Source organism: Mauremys mutica, chromosome 19, assembly GCF_020497125.1.
Source record: "Mauremys mutica isolate MM-2020 ecotype Southern chromosome 19, ASM2049712v1, whole genome shotgun sequence".
Classification (NCBI taxonomy): domain Eukaryota; kingdom Metazoa; phylum Chordata; order Testudines; family Geoemydidae; genus Mauremys; species Mauremys mutica.
This window is the reverse complement of record NC_059090.1, coordinates 14,592,568-14,607,496: the sequence shown is the minus strand read 5'-3', so window position 1 is coordinate 14,607,496 and position 14,929 is coordinate 14,592,568. Positions and strand designations below refer to the sequence as shown.

Below are 14,929 nucleotides of genomic sequence, written 5' to 3'. Positions count from 1 at the left end.
CTGGGTCAGGAGATTCACGGTCAGGAGAAGACAGAGGTGGTTGCGAGGATAGGCAGATGAGCTCTGGGAACCACAGGTCTTGGCCAAGATGGTGCTATGAAGATGGTTACTAATTTTTCTTGTTTCAATTTGTTCAGGACCTTGATCAGTAAGGGAGGTGGAGGGTAAGTGAAAAGCAGTATGTGAGGCTAAGGGAATGACTGGGGCATCTCCCATCAAGTTGAAGCCGTGCCTTCCCCTCAGGCAGAATCATCTGCCCTTTGCACTGGATAGAGTTGCAAAGAGACCTATCTGTGGATGACCCCACATAAGACCTCTCTCTTGGAATACCTCATCATTCAGTGCCCACTTGTGGTTGACATAGGTGGGACGGGAGCTGGATTTTGCCACACTATGCTTGCTGGGGCCAAGAGCATGTTAATAGGCACAACCTTGGGGAGAGCTTGCCTTGGATGTATGTTCAACAAGGAATGCTCGAGTTCCTGTATCTCCTCCAATGGAAGTTGTAAATTGTCCACTACATGTTTCATCAGGTTTTGAAAGACCTTGAAGTCATCAGGGTAAGATGGTGGAGGAGGTATGACAGCCTCATCTGCTGAAGAGGAGGACTTGTGGGAAGAAAGTATTTCTTCCTCCTCAGCTGATTCTTGCTCCTCCATGAGGTGCCTGAGAAGCCAGGGTCAAGGGCACTGGTTGTTGCTCCTGACATGCCTTCTACAAGATGGGATGTGGTAGAACTGGGTTCCACTGTGCTCACTGAAGTGGAGCATAAGGGTGGGCCCCAAGATTGTCCTTGCCAATGTCTGTAGATATTTTCCCTGCTGATAAGGTTCAACCTGAAGAGAAAACTGAGGGAGGGAGGCAGGATGTCAGAGGACCTTCGTATGGACACCTGAGAGTCAGATGAGGTATCATCCCGTGTCCAACACAGGGACAGAGGGTGCCAGTACTGGGCCTGGGGAAGGACCTGAACTTGTAATGGTACTGAGGTGCAGATTGCCTAGTGAGGAGGTACCTGGAGATGTCAAGTTGGTACCATCTGGAGATCTCTCAATACCCTCTGAGTTTGTGTGGGGATGGTGCAGCACAGGAGGATGAGTTACCATCAAGGATGGCAGGGATGGAGGGTAGGTAGGTTCTAGCAAGAGTCGGTACAGGCAAAGAGTCTCTCTCAAACCTGCTTAGAAGAGGTGATTCAGGATCATTCAGGGTGCGACGGCCCTAATGGAACAGGAGTCAGGAGAGCAATCGGGACTCTGGATAGGGATCCTCAGGAGTCAGTATGTCAGGTGATAACAGAGATGGTACTGAAAACAAACTGTGCATGATGAGCATTTCACCTTGCCTCTGGAGGCCTCATGCTTTGAAGGCATTGAGTCTGGTGCCACTCTGGGAGGCTTCTTTGTACACTGCTTCTTTGCCAGCAGCTTAGTATTGAGACTGGAGGGAATGGGAGCTCATAACAAGATACAAGGTCTCCTAAGACCAATACCAAAGGGATGATTTTTGACAACTGAGTGGTGGCACAGGGCCCCCAGCATCTTCACTTATTGCCAGAGCAAAGCTGGTTGGCATATTCGATGTACAAGGGAGTGACCTAGGTCCCGTGGGTCGCAGACTGCTTGATTAACAGGAGTTTTAGCCTGTCCTCCCTCAATTTCTTAGATCTACTCTTGAAACCTGCACAGATGTTTCATTTAGAGGGGATGTGAGACTCCCCAAGTCAAAGGAGACAGCTTGAATGTCCCTCACTCCAGGGGAAAGACCTGTTGCAGGTCTGATAGGTTTTTGAAGCTCTGTGTCTTGGGCATAACCCAAACTCGAGGCTGCAGATTGAGGCCTGAGAAAAATCAAACACAGGCCTAGATCAGGCAAAGAAAAAAAAAGGGACCCCTTCCCCCAAAAGTACAAACTGTGCTAAACAGAAAAAATAAAATCAAAGGAAAATACTATGAAATAAAGAAAATATGAGCAAGAGATGCAGCAAGCCCAGTGGCTAGCTAAACAGACACCACAATGCTCTGTCTCAAGCTGCAGGTGATTGAGAAGGAACTGGAGCGCTGGCTGATCAGCCCCTCCCTGTGTACCCTCATGCAAGAGCATGAGAGTGTCTAGGGTGCAGACGCAGACATTGCTGATCAAAAACTTCAGTTAAGAGTGCATAGGTGCACACACATGCTCACGTGGGAGTACCCATAGGGCCACTACTAAAAGCAGAATGCATAGTTTGGTAACAGTTCTTACTGGAAAGTAGCTTGACTGATCTAGGCATAGTAAGTAGTTGGTTCATGTTCAAAGACAACTTTGTTCAGCTCATTGATCAGAGATTCCCTAACACACTATTTTCAGTAGCATTAACCAACTATGGTACGGATTTTCTACACTTATGAAAATGAGAAGCAATCACTAACAACATATAGTTATTGTGACATAAAATGTTAGCAGCCGGTCTTCTCCGGTCTTTCAGTGACCTATATTGACCTTGTCTGGTAGCCAAATATTTTGATTGGCAAGTACTTGGCTCCTGTTTACTATGAAAAATGTTCATGGCCACTGCTGCTATTCCAGCAGTAATAAAGACTCACTATTTTCTGGTTCCTCAAAAGTGGGCCAATACAAATATAAAAATCCTTCAAGTTATTTCCTGCTCTGGATTTCCCAATGTATCTTGTCTTTTTGTGTCTGTCTTCCTCATAATCTCTTTTGTACTGGGGAAAAACTTCCTTTTATATCTTAAACAGTGCAAAGTACATTACTGCTTAAATATGCCATCTAAATAGCTTACATTGTAGATAGGTTTGTCTGTTTACTGTCTGCCCGTGGGCAAGGCTAAATATCTTAAGCCATTTCCTTTAAAAACCTGTCACCATTTTATTTTCCATCACAGACATAGTCCAGTTATCTACGTGCTAGACTGGAACCCAAATTACCGCAGGAAGTATGCAGAAATTTGAGTTCTACTTACAGCTCAGACACCAGCTTCTTCTAGAGCCATGGGTAAGTCACACAACCTCTCCACCTGTCTTCCCATTTGTAAAATGAGTATGAATCAAATTCACCCACCTCAGAGAGGTAACGGAGAATTAATTTATCCCTGTGACAGAACTTTGGTGGTTTGATAAATTAATTAGAAATACCGTAGCTAGAAAAGCACTGTAGAAGAATCAGGGGCGGCTCCAGGCCCCAGCACGCCAAGCACGTGCTTGGGGCAGCATGCCGCAGGGGGCGCTCTGCCGGTCGCTGGGAGGGAGGCAGGCAGCTCCAGTGGACATCCCGCAGGCGTGCCTGCGGAGGGTCCGCTGGTCCTGCGGCTTCGGTGAAGCATCTGCAGGCACGTCTGTGGGAGGTCCACCGGAGCCGCGGGACCAGCGACCAGCAGAGCGCCCCCCGCGGCATGCTGCCGTGCTTGGGGTGGCAAAATGGCTAGAACCGCCCCTCAGAAGAATCATATCATTTGACTATTCCACTGCTCTCTGTTTCAGTGATCTTTTTCCAAGATCAGAAACAGTTCTGCTACTGAGACTCTGATGTATTTAGAGTCAGAGGTTCATATCCAAAATCTAGAGCACACAAACACCCAATGTTTCTTCCCCTCCACAAATATGGAAAAAACAGGTGCCTGGCATAAGTAAACAAATATTTAAACAATAGTGGCATTACAATAAAAGCAGGATTTTTGAAGAACTCATTAACAAAGGACTAATGCACATATTTTTATTTAACAGCAATTTAGTATGCAGTAGCTAAAAGGTGTGTACATTTTTTATTTATTTATTTAGTTTTAGGAAAGAGACAAATGTGTACCTGGATATCAGAATTAGCACCTAATGTATGTAGAGAAAATAAACACTCACTACAAGCATTGACCAGGTCTTAAACAGTCTAGGAGCAGAGTCTCATCAATGTACAGTAACTACTCAGAGTAATTTCTTGTGATCAACTGACTCATTGCTGCATCTCTGCAGGGAAATGTGGGTAATTAGTTACCTTTAAAACACTAGGAATGCATAGTTCAAACCGCTAAACACAGCAATTTGAGAATTAAAAATAGGACAAGTCACAGTTTTGGTCTGAAATTATTGCAGTGCAAATTTTGAAGTATCAGTATTTTTAAAGCAATGGAATACAGTGAAGGGATAGGTACCCTCCCTTTGATGGAAAAAATTTAATGTTGTTTAAGAACAGCCCTTAGCCAAGCTAAGGAAAATATCTCTGAAAAGCATTAAATATCACAGGTACACGTACAAGCCATGGCAGACTAAATTAACTGGAAGATATTTAAAATGATATATAAAATGTTTCACTGGAGTATAAAAAAAATCTGCAAATGGTTACATGTTTTGTGGAGTGGACTACCGGGTTATTTTTCACATGAAATACAGTACACAGTGATGTAAAGCTTTTGTGAAGTGAACTATATTAACCTTGATGCTTAACTTGTTCACTTTCAGTACTCAAAAATCACTAAAGCCTGGAATAGTGCAATTTTGCAAAAATAAATGTGCTCTTTCTTGCTCATAGCAAAGGGTCATGGTCTTAATAAAGTAGCCTCTAAAACACGTTCATATGATGCATGGGAGTCAGTCACTGTTGGCCGAACATTTGAGTCATTTCCCCCACAACTATCACCACGTGTTCCAAGGCTGTCATTTTCCTCTCCTTCCAAAACCTGCTCAATGCTCTTTCTTAGAAATAAGCAACACCAGCAACTAGCTGCAACCCAACAGACCATCAGTGTACTGACAAAAATGGAGGCAAATGTTAAGATGAAAAAATATTTCCATTTTCAGATCCCAAGAGTTATTATAAAGAATGAGCTTAAAAGCTATGAATACTATGACATAGTTCTGTCAAGCTTTCAAATCTGCAGTTCATTCTGTTGCATCATCCAGCTTGCTAAAATACATTAATGGCGTACTTCCTTATATACTGTGAAGTTCATGTTGAACTAAATAAAAGCTGCTAAAAATGGACATTTTTATATATCATTTTGTACTAATACACAAGGTGCCATGCACAGTTGAAACATTACTTTTTTTAAACCTATTTACAATTCTACATATTTATTTTACACTATATCTTTCATCATTACAACTATGGAATAAATTCAGACTCTGGAACACTGGTACCTTTGAGTTTCTGCTAGAACGCCCAGCCTTGCATCATTCAAGAAGTACTGCTAATCTTTTTCTTCTTAAATTTAAATTAAACTCATTATTTAAAAACACAAGTGCATGCCTAGAAGGAAGCTTTCAGGAAAAAGTTGTCAATGGACTAGTGTTGCTTAAAAATTACATTGGCTTTGTGTAGAAAATTTAAATTCAGTTCAAAAACCCACAAAAGCCTAATAGAAACCTACTCTGACTAAAATAAATACAATTTATTACACTCTAAACAAAATAATTGTACCTTTAAAAATGTACTGATTTAAACTCATTTGATTTTTTAGCCTCAAACGTATTCCCCTTTCCAAGCAGCAAATAGTAATAGGTGTGTAAGAATTCCTTTTGCAGTTAATACTTTCCTGGTAAATTATCATCCAGCATAAACCTGAGGCTGCAGTGGTGGGGGCAATTTATCATTCTCTACGTTTTCGGAGTCAATAGCTGCTAAGGGTTGATTTTTTGGTTTTATTTCCAATGGATATTTTTCAACAATATCTTGGACTTCCTTAGTTATTCCGTCAGTCCAATCTATAAGGTCTTTCTCAAGCTTCTTGGCTTCACTGACAATTCTTTCCTGTCTTTCATTCAATTGAGAGAGGAGGTCTAAGTTTTTATACATCTGTTTAACACCTAGGCACACATCAGAAGACCAGTTTTCAGATTCTTGTTTCTTTGGAGACATTTGGCCCGACATGTAGCGATCAAAATCCTCCTGGCTTAGATTTAAAGACTGACCGTCCAGCTTTTCAATGAAGGCCACAGCACAGCACTACACACAGAACAGAGAGAGAGAGAGTGTCATTGCAGGGTACATGATGCAAGTCATAGCCCATAACAACAAGTGTTCTGCATTTTAATCGTGCCGTTATAGAAACAATATGGTGGTTGCTTTAATGGTTCAATAGATCACCTGACAGCAAATTGCTGCTCTCCTGAAAAGCCTCTCAGCGTAGCCTGGTTAAAAAAAGGCAGTTCACAAAAAATAAAAATAACTAACATTTTAAGAAACTGCAGAACACCACTCAGATCAGGTCATCTTGGCTGTACAAAGCAATTGTGTGCTGACTGAATGAGGAAGCTCCATTGCAAACTATGGGGTCACTGCATTTTGAAAAAGAACAGTAAGTGAAAGAATGAAAAGAAAGTTGACAGCAGCATGTTTAATACTATGTGCACCTTTATACTACGTGCACTTGTTTTAGTTATGTACTGAGCATAATTTCATGCTACACTATCTAATCTGTTTCTGAAAAAGTAAATGGGAGGTTGTATCTCAGCTTGAAGTGTTCTCCTTCTGAAAGCATTATTTAGAACAAACACTGAAGTATTTCGTATTAAGAAAAAAAATCATTTTTCTTGTAGAATTGTTACATATGCAAATTCCAGGGTATCCAAGTTCATAGTTTTGTTCAGACACACACCTGCCCTGTTCTAGGGATACTTCCACAGGACTGTCCCTCTCTATCAATGACTTGATCCTGCAGACCTTTCACATGATGAAATCCCACCGACTCAAATGGTAGCTGTGCATGCACAAGCGCTGCATAATCGAGCCTCAACAGATTTTGAACAGCTGGTAGTCAGTCAACCTTCTCAAAACTGTTACAAGTTAATGGTTCTTCATCTGTTATATCTTAAATGCCTGACGCTTGAGATTAACGTAAATCAAGTGGTAGCTGAACTTTCACTTTTCTTACAAAATAAAAGCTTGCCCAGGTCTGAACGGGCAGAACACTGGTCAGAATCAAGGGCTTGAACTGGTTAAAGAAGTGGCTATGAAACCAGAGCATTGTTTGGTTCATCTAACTTAGAAGCGGGGGGGGGAGAGGGAGGGGGGAGAGAAGAAATGAAAAGTGAAAGGGAGTGCACTCCAGCTTGAACAGCAATACACTGTTTCATAAGAATACTTTCACATTATCTTGTGATTACATTTTCTGCTTCCTTCAGTATTAAGACATTCATCTTTGCTGGGAATGCCTTGATCAAACAGCGGATGATTGTACTGTCTATAGAGCATCAACACTGTTCTTGAACTTACCAGATTGGTAAAATAGTAGCCATCCTCTCCAGTCATTAACCTGCTTGGATTACAGAAGCGGGTTATATACTGGATGTTGGACTGCAGGCGGGGTGGGTTTCCCTTCAAAACAATATATATGAGTGTCGGTAAGAAGTCATCAGCAGAAGCTGGTTCGTTTTTTGTGATTTTTATAGCGTTGAAGATATGTTTGCTGCATTGGGTGATGCATGCTAACTTATCACGAGGGACACGTTTTGAATCCATTTCGATAATATCTGTAAGATAAAAACCCTATATAGTTAGATCTCCAGTCAGAAGCCCACAATAGTGAATCCACATGTAAAGGGTGACCCACTGGATTGCTACCAGATTGCACTATTTGTGTGTAATTTACTCTACTTCAGGGGTGGGCAAAACTTTTTGCCTGAGGGCCACATAGGGGTTGCAACACTGTACGGAGGCTGTGCCTCCCCAAACAGCCTGGCTCCCACCCCCTATCCGCCCCCATCCCACTTCCTGCCCCGACTGCCCCCCTCAGAACCTCTGACCCATTCAACACCCCACCCCCCGCTCCTTGTCTCCTGACATCCCCTTCCCGAGACTCCCCTGACCCTAACCTTCCCCCCCACCCCACCGGACCCCACCGCCTATCCAACCCTCCTGCTCCCTATTCCCTGACTGCCCCGACCCCTATCCCTACCCCGCCCTGACAGGCCCCCCGGGACTCCCACACCTATCCAAACCCCATCGTTCCCCATCCCCTGACCGTCCCCTCCCGAACCTCCGCCCCATCCAACTGCTCCCTGTCCTGACTGCCTCCCGGGACCTCCTGCCCCTTATCCAACCTCCCAATGCCACTCAGAGTGGCATGTCTGGCAGCTGCACCGCCTGGCCGGACCTACACATGCTGCCACTCTGCTCAGCAGGAGCCCGCAGCCCTGCCACCCAGAGTGCTGCCTGCAGGGGAGAGAGAACAGCAGGGGAGGGGCTGGGGGCTAGCCTCCCCGTCCAGGAGCTCAGGGGCCAGATACGGCCCACCGGCCATAGTTTGCCCACCTCTGATCTACTTGATGCTGTATGAAAACTAAGTATTAATATGCCTCCCACTTCAACCTAGTTCCTGAGTAAACATGGTTGGATTTATTCTCAACACTTCCATGAGCTAAGGAAATAATATTCCCATTTTATAGGTGGGAAACCTGCCCACCATCACACAATTACTCTGTGGCAGATCCAAAAACTGAACCCATTTCTGGAAAAGCAGAACTAAGAGTTTTGTCTGATCTCAATAGTTGATGAAGTGAACAGTACAAATATTAGGATTCACATAAGAATGATGACAGATATGCTCCGAGGCCCTGATTCAGCATGGTAGCTAAGCACCTCAATTTTACCAATTACAACCTTATCAATGAGACTACTCTCATGCTTAAAGTTAAGCATGGGTTTAAGTGCTTTGCTGAACTGGGGCCTAAGTGAGGCATATCTATCCCTAAAGATTCCAGTGAAACAAATGTGAGTTACAGAAGCAAGATTTTTCCAAAGCGTTTCTGCAGAGGAATGAATTTATGTATATAATATTCAGAATTGTAGACACTTGTTTATAGCAGGAAATATAGTCTCTATGAAAAAGTAGGGGTGTTTGCACTTTTTATTTCTTCAAATAGTTAATTTAAAGAAGATAAGCTAGTTTATAGTTCACAAACCTGTAATTGCTTTCACAACCATATCAGAGACTTCTGGAATTTCTTCATTAACAGGAACACACAGCATTTGTGGAGTAACCCAGTGTAAAGCCCTATCAAGAGAAACAAATGAAAACACACACCACCCATAGCGGTGAAGTTATCTGAGGTCAGCTGCAAAGGTTAACAGTATGCTAACAGATTAATTAAGCGATCATATGAGGAGCCTTCCATTTGACAAGGCAAACATTTCAACCCACTAAGGCCACGTCTATACTTACCCGCCGGATCGACGCGGCGAGTTCGACTTCTCGGAGTTCGAACTATCGCGTCTGATCTAGACGCGATAGTTCAAACTCCGGAAGCGCCGCGGTCGACTCCGGTACTCCACCGCGGCAGGAGGAGTTGCCGGAGTCGACCTTGGAGCCGCGGAGTTCGCTTCCGCGGCGTCTGGACGGTAAGTCATTCGAACTAGGGTATTTCGAATTCAGCTACGTTATTCACGTAGCTGAATTCGCGTACCCTAGTTCGAACCAGGGGCTGTGTGTAGACCAGGGCTAAGGAAACTAGATTACTGCCCAGAAAAACAATTATATTATAATTAATTAATGTGCTACAAGTGAGCGCATGATTATTTTAAATGAAATAACCCAGCATAGTCATTTCCATTATCTTAACAAAAAGCTATAGAAGAATTAATCCAAAACCTTGTCTTCAGTTAATAGATTAGTGCCACTCTTGCGCACAGATTTTGGCATGCTAGTTTCAGCATGAGTGGCATAGACACCACTCATGCGATTTTGGACTTCTAGATGATTTATCTTCAGAAATCCTTACCTGATTCTCTTTTGGACAAGCAGATCCTTCTTCTCATCATCAGTTGTTTCAGGGCAGAACACATATTTATACAATCGGGTCATGATATATTTTTCAATCTGGTCCATTACTTTCTCAACTTTTTCTGGGGAAACTGAAAGATACAAACCCATCCCCCAAATGTTGTAAATTGGGTGTCTACGGAACCACAGGCTTGTTTGTGAAGACTTAATGCCAGTTGGCCACAATAACCACTGAGTCAGCACAGATACGAATTATTCCTGTCTACTGCTCAAGTCAAATGTGAGTTAAACAATAGGTACTAATGTACTGAATCTAGAGCTTTTCAGAAGTAAAGAATAATACAACAGTAAGGAGCGAGTGTAGATGCTCTGAGATAACCATATGTCTAGGGCCACAGCAAGGCATGAAGCTGGAGATCAAACAGGTTCCTAGCTCCAAAGAGGTTTAATATCTAGGTTAAAAAAAAATCACTTAAACTCCTGAACAGATATGCTCCTTGGCACAGTTTACAATGTGGAAACATTTAATATACTTTGCTTTCAACTTTCGAGTTTCTGCCTCTCAGGAACCAAAGGGAAAGTGGGCTTGTTTCAAGGGTCAGAATAGTCATGTCTGTACAGTCAGATCTATACTCGCTGTGGACAAGGCAGAGACACAGAAGTGGACTGAGAAATATTACTCTGCGCTATGAATTTTAATTTTGGTTCTGCTGCGATGCATTTTATAGTATGAAATATCTGAGCTAGAGGCCTTTTGAACTTACTATGCACTTCCATGCACACGTAAGTGCCACTAGAGGCAAGAAGGCTTAAAGTTTTTGAGAATAATTACAGTAAGGTACGTGCCACTCAAAATACACTCACTGTGATACTTCCCATTCCAAGTGTAGGGAATACACCAAATACTGGGTAAATAGATAGATTACATACAAATAATAGAAGTTAAATTGCAGAACAGTTTAAGAAAGATGAAAGCACAGGTCTGAAAAAATAGAAAATGAAAAAGGACTGAATATATCAGTTTAAAAACAGCAATGATTTAGTGGGTTTTTTTAAAATTATGGACCAACAAATGTTTTGTTAACTGAACTGTGACTTGGTCGTATTTGGGGAGGGATAGCTCAGTGGTTTGAGCATTGGCCTGCTAAACCCAGGGTTGTGAGTTCAATCCTTGAGGGGACCACTTAGGGATCTGGGGCAAAATCAGTACTTGGTCCTGCTAGTGAAGGCAGGGGGCTGGTCTTGATGACCTTTCAAGGTCCCTTCCAGTTCTAGGAGATAGGATATCTCCATTAATTTAATTTCTTTAAAATATTTAAATACCCTCTGGCAATTAATTTAGATGGCAGAACGTTACAGAATCTTAATTACAGTGATGTTACTTGGAATAGCTCTAATTAGAGTGTTTACTATTAAAAAGTAACAATGTCACGTGGGGACAGAGAGAACATGAGAAATTCGGGAGATGTAAGTGGCCTAAATATTATACTGTTTCAATGATAAGGTGTGAGAGAAAGAAGAGTCTGATACCTTTCGAACGGGTCTGTAATTTCTCTGCTACGTTTTGATAGAAGTCCTGGGCACATTCAGATTGTTCCTCAATACTTAATTCCTAGGACAGAACACTGATATTAAGTGAAAAAAAAGCATGGTGCCACACAAACGGTAAATGGCATAGAAGTAGTCATGTACCTATGCTTTCATGGAAAATATCTAACAGCAGCAAGAGTTCTACAGAACACAGATTTATTTGAACCATGAAACAGGACAAATTATCTTCTCAGTATTGTGATTCGAAGACAATGTTTATTTGTTCTGCTCAATGCCACAAACATGAATGGGTGGAATGATGGAGCTGTATTTAAAGTATGGGGCTAGGCACTGCAACAGGCTTCCGGTGTGACCCGGAAAAAAGTCACTTAATCTTTTCATGCTTCAATTTTCTCATTTGTAAAATGGAAACAGAGTTTGTCAACCTAAGACAGAAGTTGTGACACTTAATTTGTTACCATTTTTAAAGCAATTTGAAATGGAGGCACTATAAAAGTGCAAAGTGCTGTTATTACTGACAATGGCAGTAACCTTTGGAACACTGAAAGATTAATTCCTAGTGTTGGACCATGATTCAACAAGCTATTTCTATTCAGCAAAGCATTTAAATATTTGCTTAACTTTAAGCATGTCCTTAAGTCACATTAAAGTCAATGGAACTGAAGCATGCACTCACACATTGTGTGCGCACAGAAAGACCAACCAGTGCTGTAAGAAGGTAATAAGTATTACTTGGAGGGAAAACGTCATGACAGAACCATTTGCACAGGTAGTAACAGAGAAGCAGTCTTCCTCAGTTTATGACCAATTCCTAGAGTTTCAGTGGTGTTTATACAAGCACACAAGCAAACTGGCAACAGAAAGCTGAGGGTGGCCTCAGTTTTCAAAGGATCAAAAGCAATGACTTATATTTTGAAATGACAAAATGAATCATTTTAACATTTTAAAGTTCCATGAACCCTAAAAGCATTTTATACTCAACTTTATTTTCTATTTAAAGTAAGAGACAGGTTCACAAGTCTTCTGATTTTTCTATAACTTATACATGAGAGAAAGAGAGGGGGACTGTAATGAAAATGGTGACAATCTGAAATTCCAGTTAATTTTCAGGTTGCCATTTGTATTGCTATAGTTGAAACAGAAGAAAATAGTATTAACAGTAGAAAAATGTTTAATGCCCTTCATTTAAAAAAAAAATAAATTCCCAGGTTTTATAAAAACTATTGTTGTTCTTATCAATTTCCCCCAAATTTTGGAGTACACAAAAACACTGATTATCTTGAGAAAATCCAATACTACATTTATGTTAATAAATTAGTCTAATGTAGTGGAATATATGCATACACATGCTTGTGCAAGTGTATATACTGTTAATATATAGTCCATGAAGTAAACCACAACATTAAACTGTGTTTACATTCAGTACTCTTACTTTTCTCTATTTGATGCTTTTTCTGTCCTCCTGTCCCCCAATATTTATCCAGAAAACTGTGAAGTTATTTTTGCACCTTGTTTTAAGCTTTCAAATTTTATAATAAACACAAATTCTTGAGAAATTTCAAACAAAATAAAAACCAAAACTGAAGGGCCTTATGAATGCTGTATCATTTCAACCCTAGGTGGCACTATAGCCACATGAATACTTCAATGGAGAACTGATGCTACAGCTTTTGTATAAACTAAGGATTAAAATCTTTTGTTTCTGCCTAAGTCACTCATTTTTAATGTGTTACTTACATAATGCATGTGATATACCTACCCTTTTGTGATGCATTGCTTCCAAAAACATTTTGCACTGCTTATAAATTTCTTGACCAGATTTATGACAGGTCTTGAGAAACTCTATGAACTCCTTGGACGCTCGATCTGTCTCAATGCTGACCTGCCTGTTTATCGAAGGGCTAGGAGCCTTAGCTTCATGAATCTCTGCTGGGAACATTAGAAACAATTAGAGATTAATTGTACTAATCAGTTAATGTATCAGATTTAAAAAATTATAGCAAGACAAACCTCATTTAAACTTTTATACATAAAGATGAATTTTTCTTTTCTGAAGAAAGCAGGACTAAATAGTGACATGCTGAACCATCACTAAATGCAAATATAAGAAACTGCTTATTAAACGAACAGTCACAAATATTTAAAGCCAGATTCTCATTTACATTCATTTTGACTGTATAAAGGAGACAACATGGGTGAAAGTTACAGTTACATGCTCACTTGAAAACTCCTTTATATTGCCAGAGCAGTGTTAGTGTAAATGAGAATCTGGCTTTAATGTTAGAATCAGACCAGAAACACCAAATATGCTCCAGTTTTCTACATGGAGCTCAACAGATGGGGAAAACCCTACCCTTTGTTTAGTGGGATTTGTTTCAGTAGTGGATGCAAGTTTATAAAGCTGGAAATGTATACATTAACATGGGATTTCCACACATTTCTCTTCTGGAAACACGTACTTCAGAAAATATTGGTTGCACTTTACAAGACAGACATACAAACGTGATAGGATCTTCTCTACCCAAGTTTAGCACACCCACCTCTCAGTTTGCCAGCCAACGCTGTCAAAATGAATGATTGAATGTAAGGCGATGTAAATGAACATGATGAAAAACGAGAAGCAAAGACAGAAAAAACATGAAAATATTCTTAATAAGCAAACAAGCCCATTTATAACATGCAGAACAAGAGAATGCACTGTGTCAGCAGCCATACATGCAGGACTTCAAAAAAATCAAAAATTTCTTTTAAACAGTAAGAAAATAATTTGTCCATTAAGTTCATGTAGTTAATTTGGTTTCTTATTGAATAAGACTTTTATAGGCTCAACACTATGTCAGATTCATCTCTCATGTTTAACTTCACATATTTCAATGGAATTGTACGCCAGGGATGAATTTGACCAGCAATGTTTAAGAGAGAGACTCTTCAAGGGCTTCTCACTTAGCAATATAGTCTTCTCTTGATAGAAATCAAAATAGACACTATTAGCAGTAATGCAGTTACAGTAACTCCTCACTTAACGTCATCCAGGTTAATGCTGTTTTGTTGTTATGTTGCTGATCAATTCGAGAACATGCTCGTTTGAAGTTCCGCAATATTCCCTTATAACGTTGTTTGGCAGCCACATGCTTTGTCCACTGTTTGCAGAAAGAGCCGCCCGTTAGAGCTAGCTGGTGGGGGCTTGGAACCCAGGGTGGACCAGCAGCCCCCCATCAGTTTTCTTAAGTTCCCTATGTGGCAGCCACCCAGCAGGCTATCAATTGCCAGGCAGTTCAGCTGTCCGTCCCCCGCACTGCCATGTGCTGCTCCTGCCCTCTGCCTGGGAGCTGCTCTGGGGAGCCTCCTGCTTGCTGTGCGAGCGGAAGAGGATGGAAGAGGGGTGCTAATGTCAGGATGTCCCCCACCCCGCTCCTTTACCACATCTCCACAGAGCAGGGGGATGGTGGGGGGAGACACACCACAGGGCTCAGGATGGAGGGAGCCTGCTGGCAGCAGCTGCTGTCTCAACTTGCTGATCTACTTAAAAAGGCAGTGTACTTAGAGTGCAGTCAGCATACTTAATGGGGAATGCGCATCGCGTGCACACACACACACAGTCTCTCTCTGCCATGCTGTCTCCTCTCCTTCCATTCATGCTGCCTTGTAGAGTGTGAGGCTACATTAACA

The 14,929-nt window shown here is 41.5% G+C and overlaps 1 protein-coding gene across 5 annotated transcripts in view; it reads right to left on the bottom strand.

The window, feature by feature from the left end:
- Positions 1 to 3,702: 3,702 nt before the first annotated feature.
- RABGEF1 (RAB guanine nucleotide exchange factor 1) overlaps positions 3,703 to 14,929 on the bottom strand; it is a 36,732-nt gene continuing 25,505 nt past the window's right edge. For 2 of the 5 annotated variants that reach the window (XM_044993311.1, XM_044993312.1), the window contains exons 5-10: positions 13,020 to 13,189; positions 11,240 to 11,321; positions 9,708 to 9,840; positions 8,892 to 8,983; positions 7,204 to 7,460; positions 3,703 to 5,934 (exon numbers count right to left, since the gene is read on the bottom strand). In XM_044993311.1, the coding sequence (XP_044849246.1) occupies positions 5,536 to 5,934; positions 7,204 to 7,460; positions 8,892 to 8,983; positions 9,708 to 9,840; positions 11,240 to 11,321; positions 13,020 to 13,189 (1,133 nt within the window). In that variant the 3' untranslated portion in view covers positions 3,703 to 5,535. The remainder of the gene's footprint in view (positions 5,935 to 7,203; positions 7,461 to 8,891; positions 8,984 to 9,707; positions 9,841 to 11,239; positions 11,322 to 13,019; positions 13,190 to 14,929) is intronic. The other 3 variants (XM_044993313.1, XM_044993314.1, XM_044993315.1) reach the window with 3 other exon arrangements.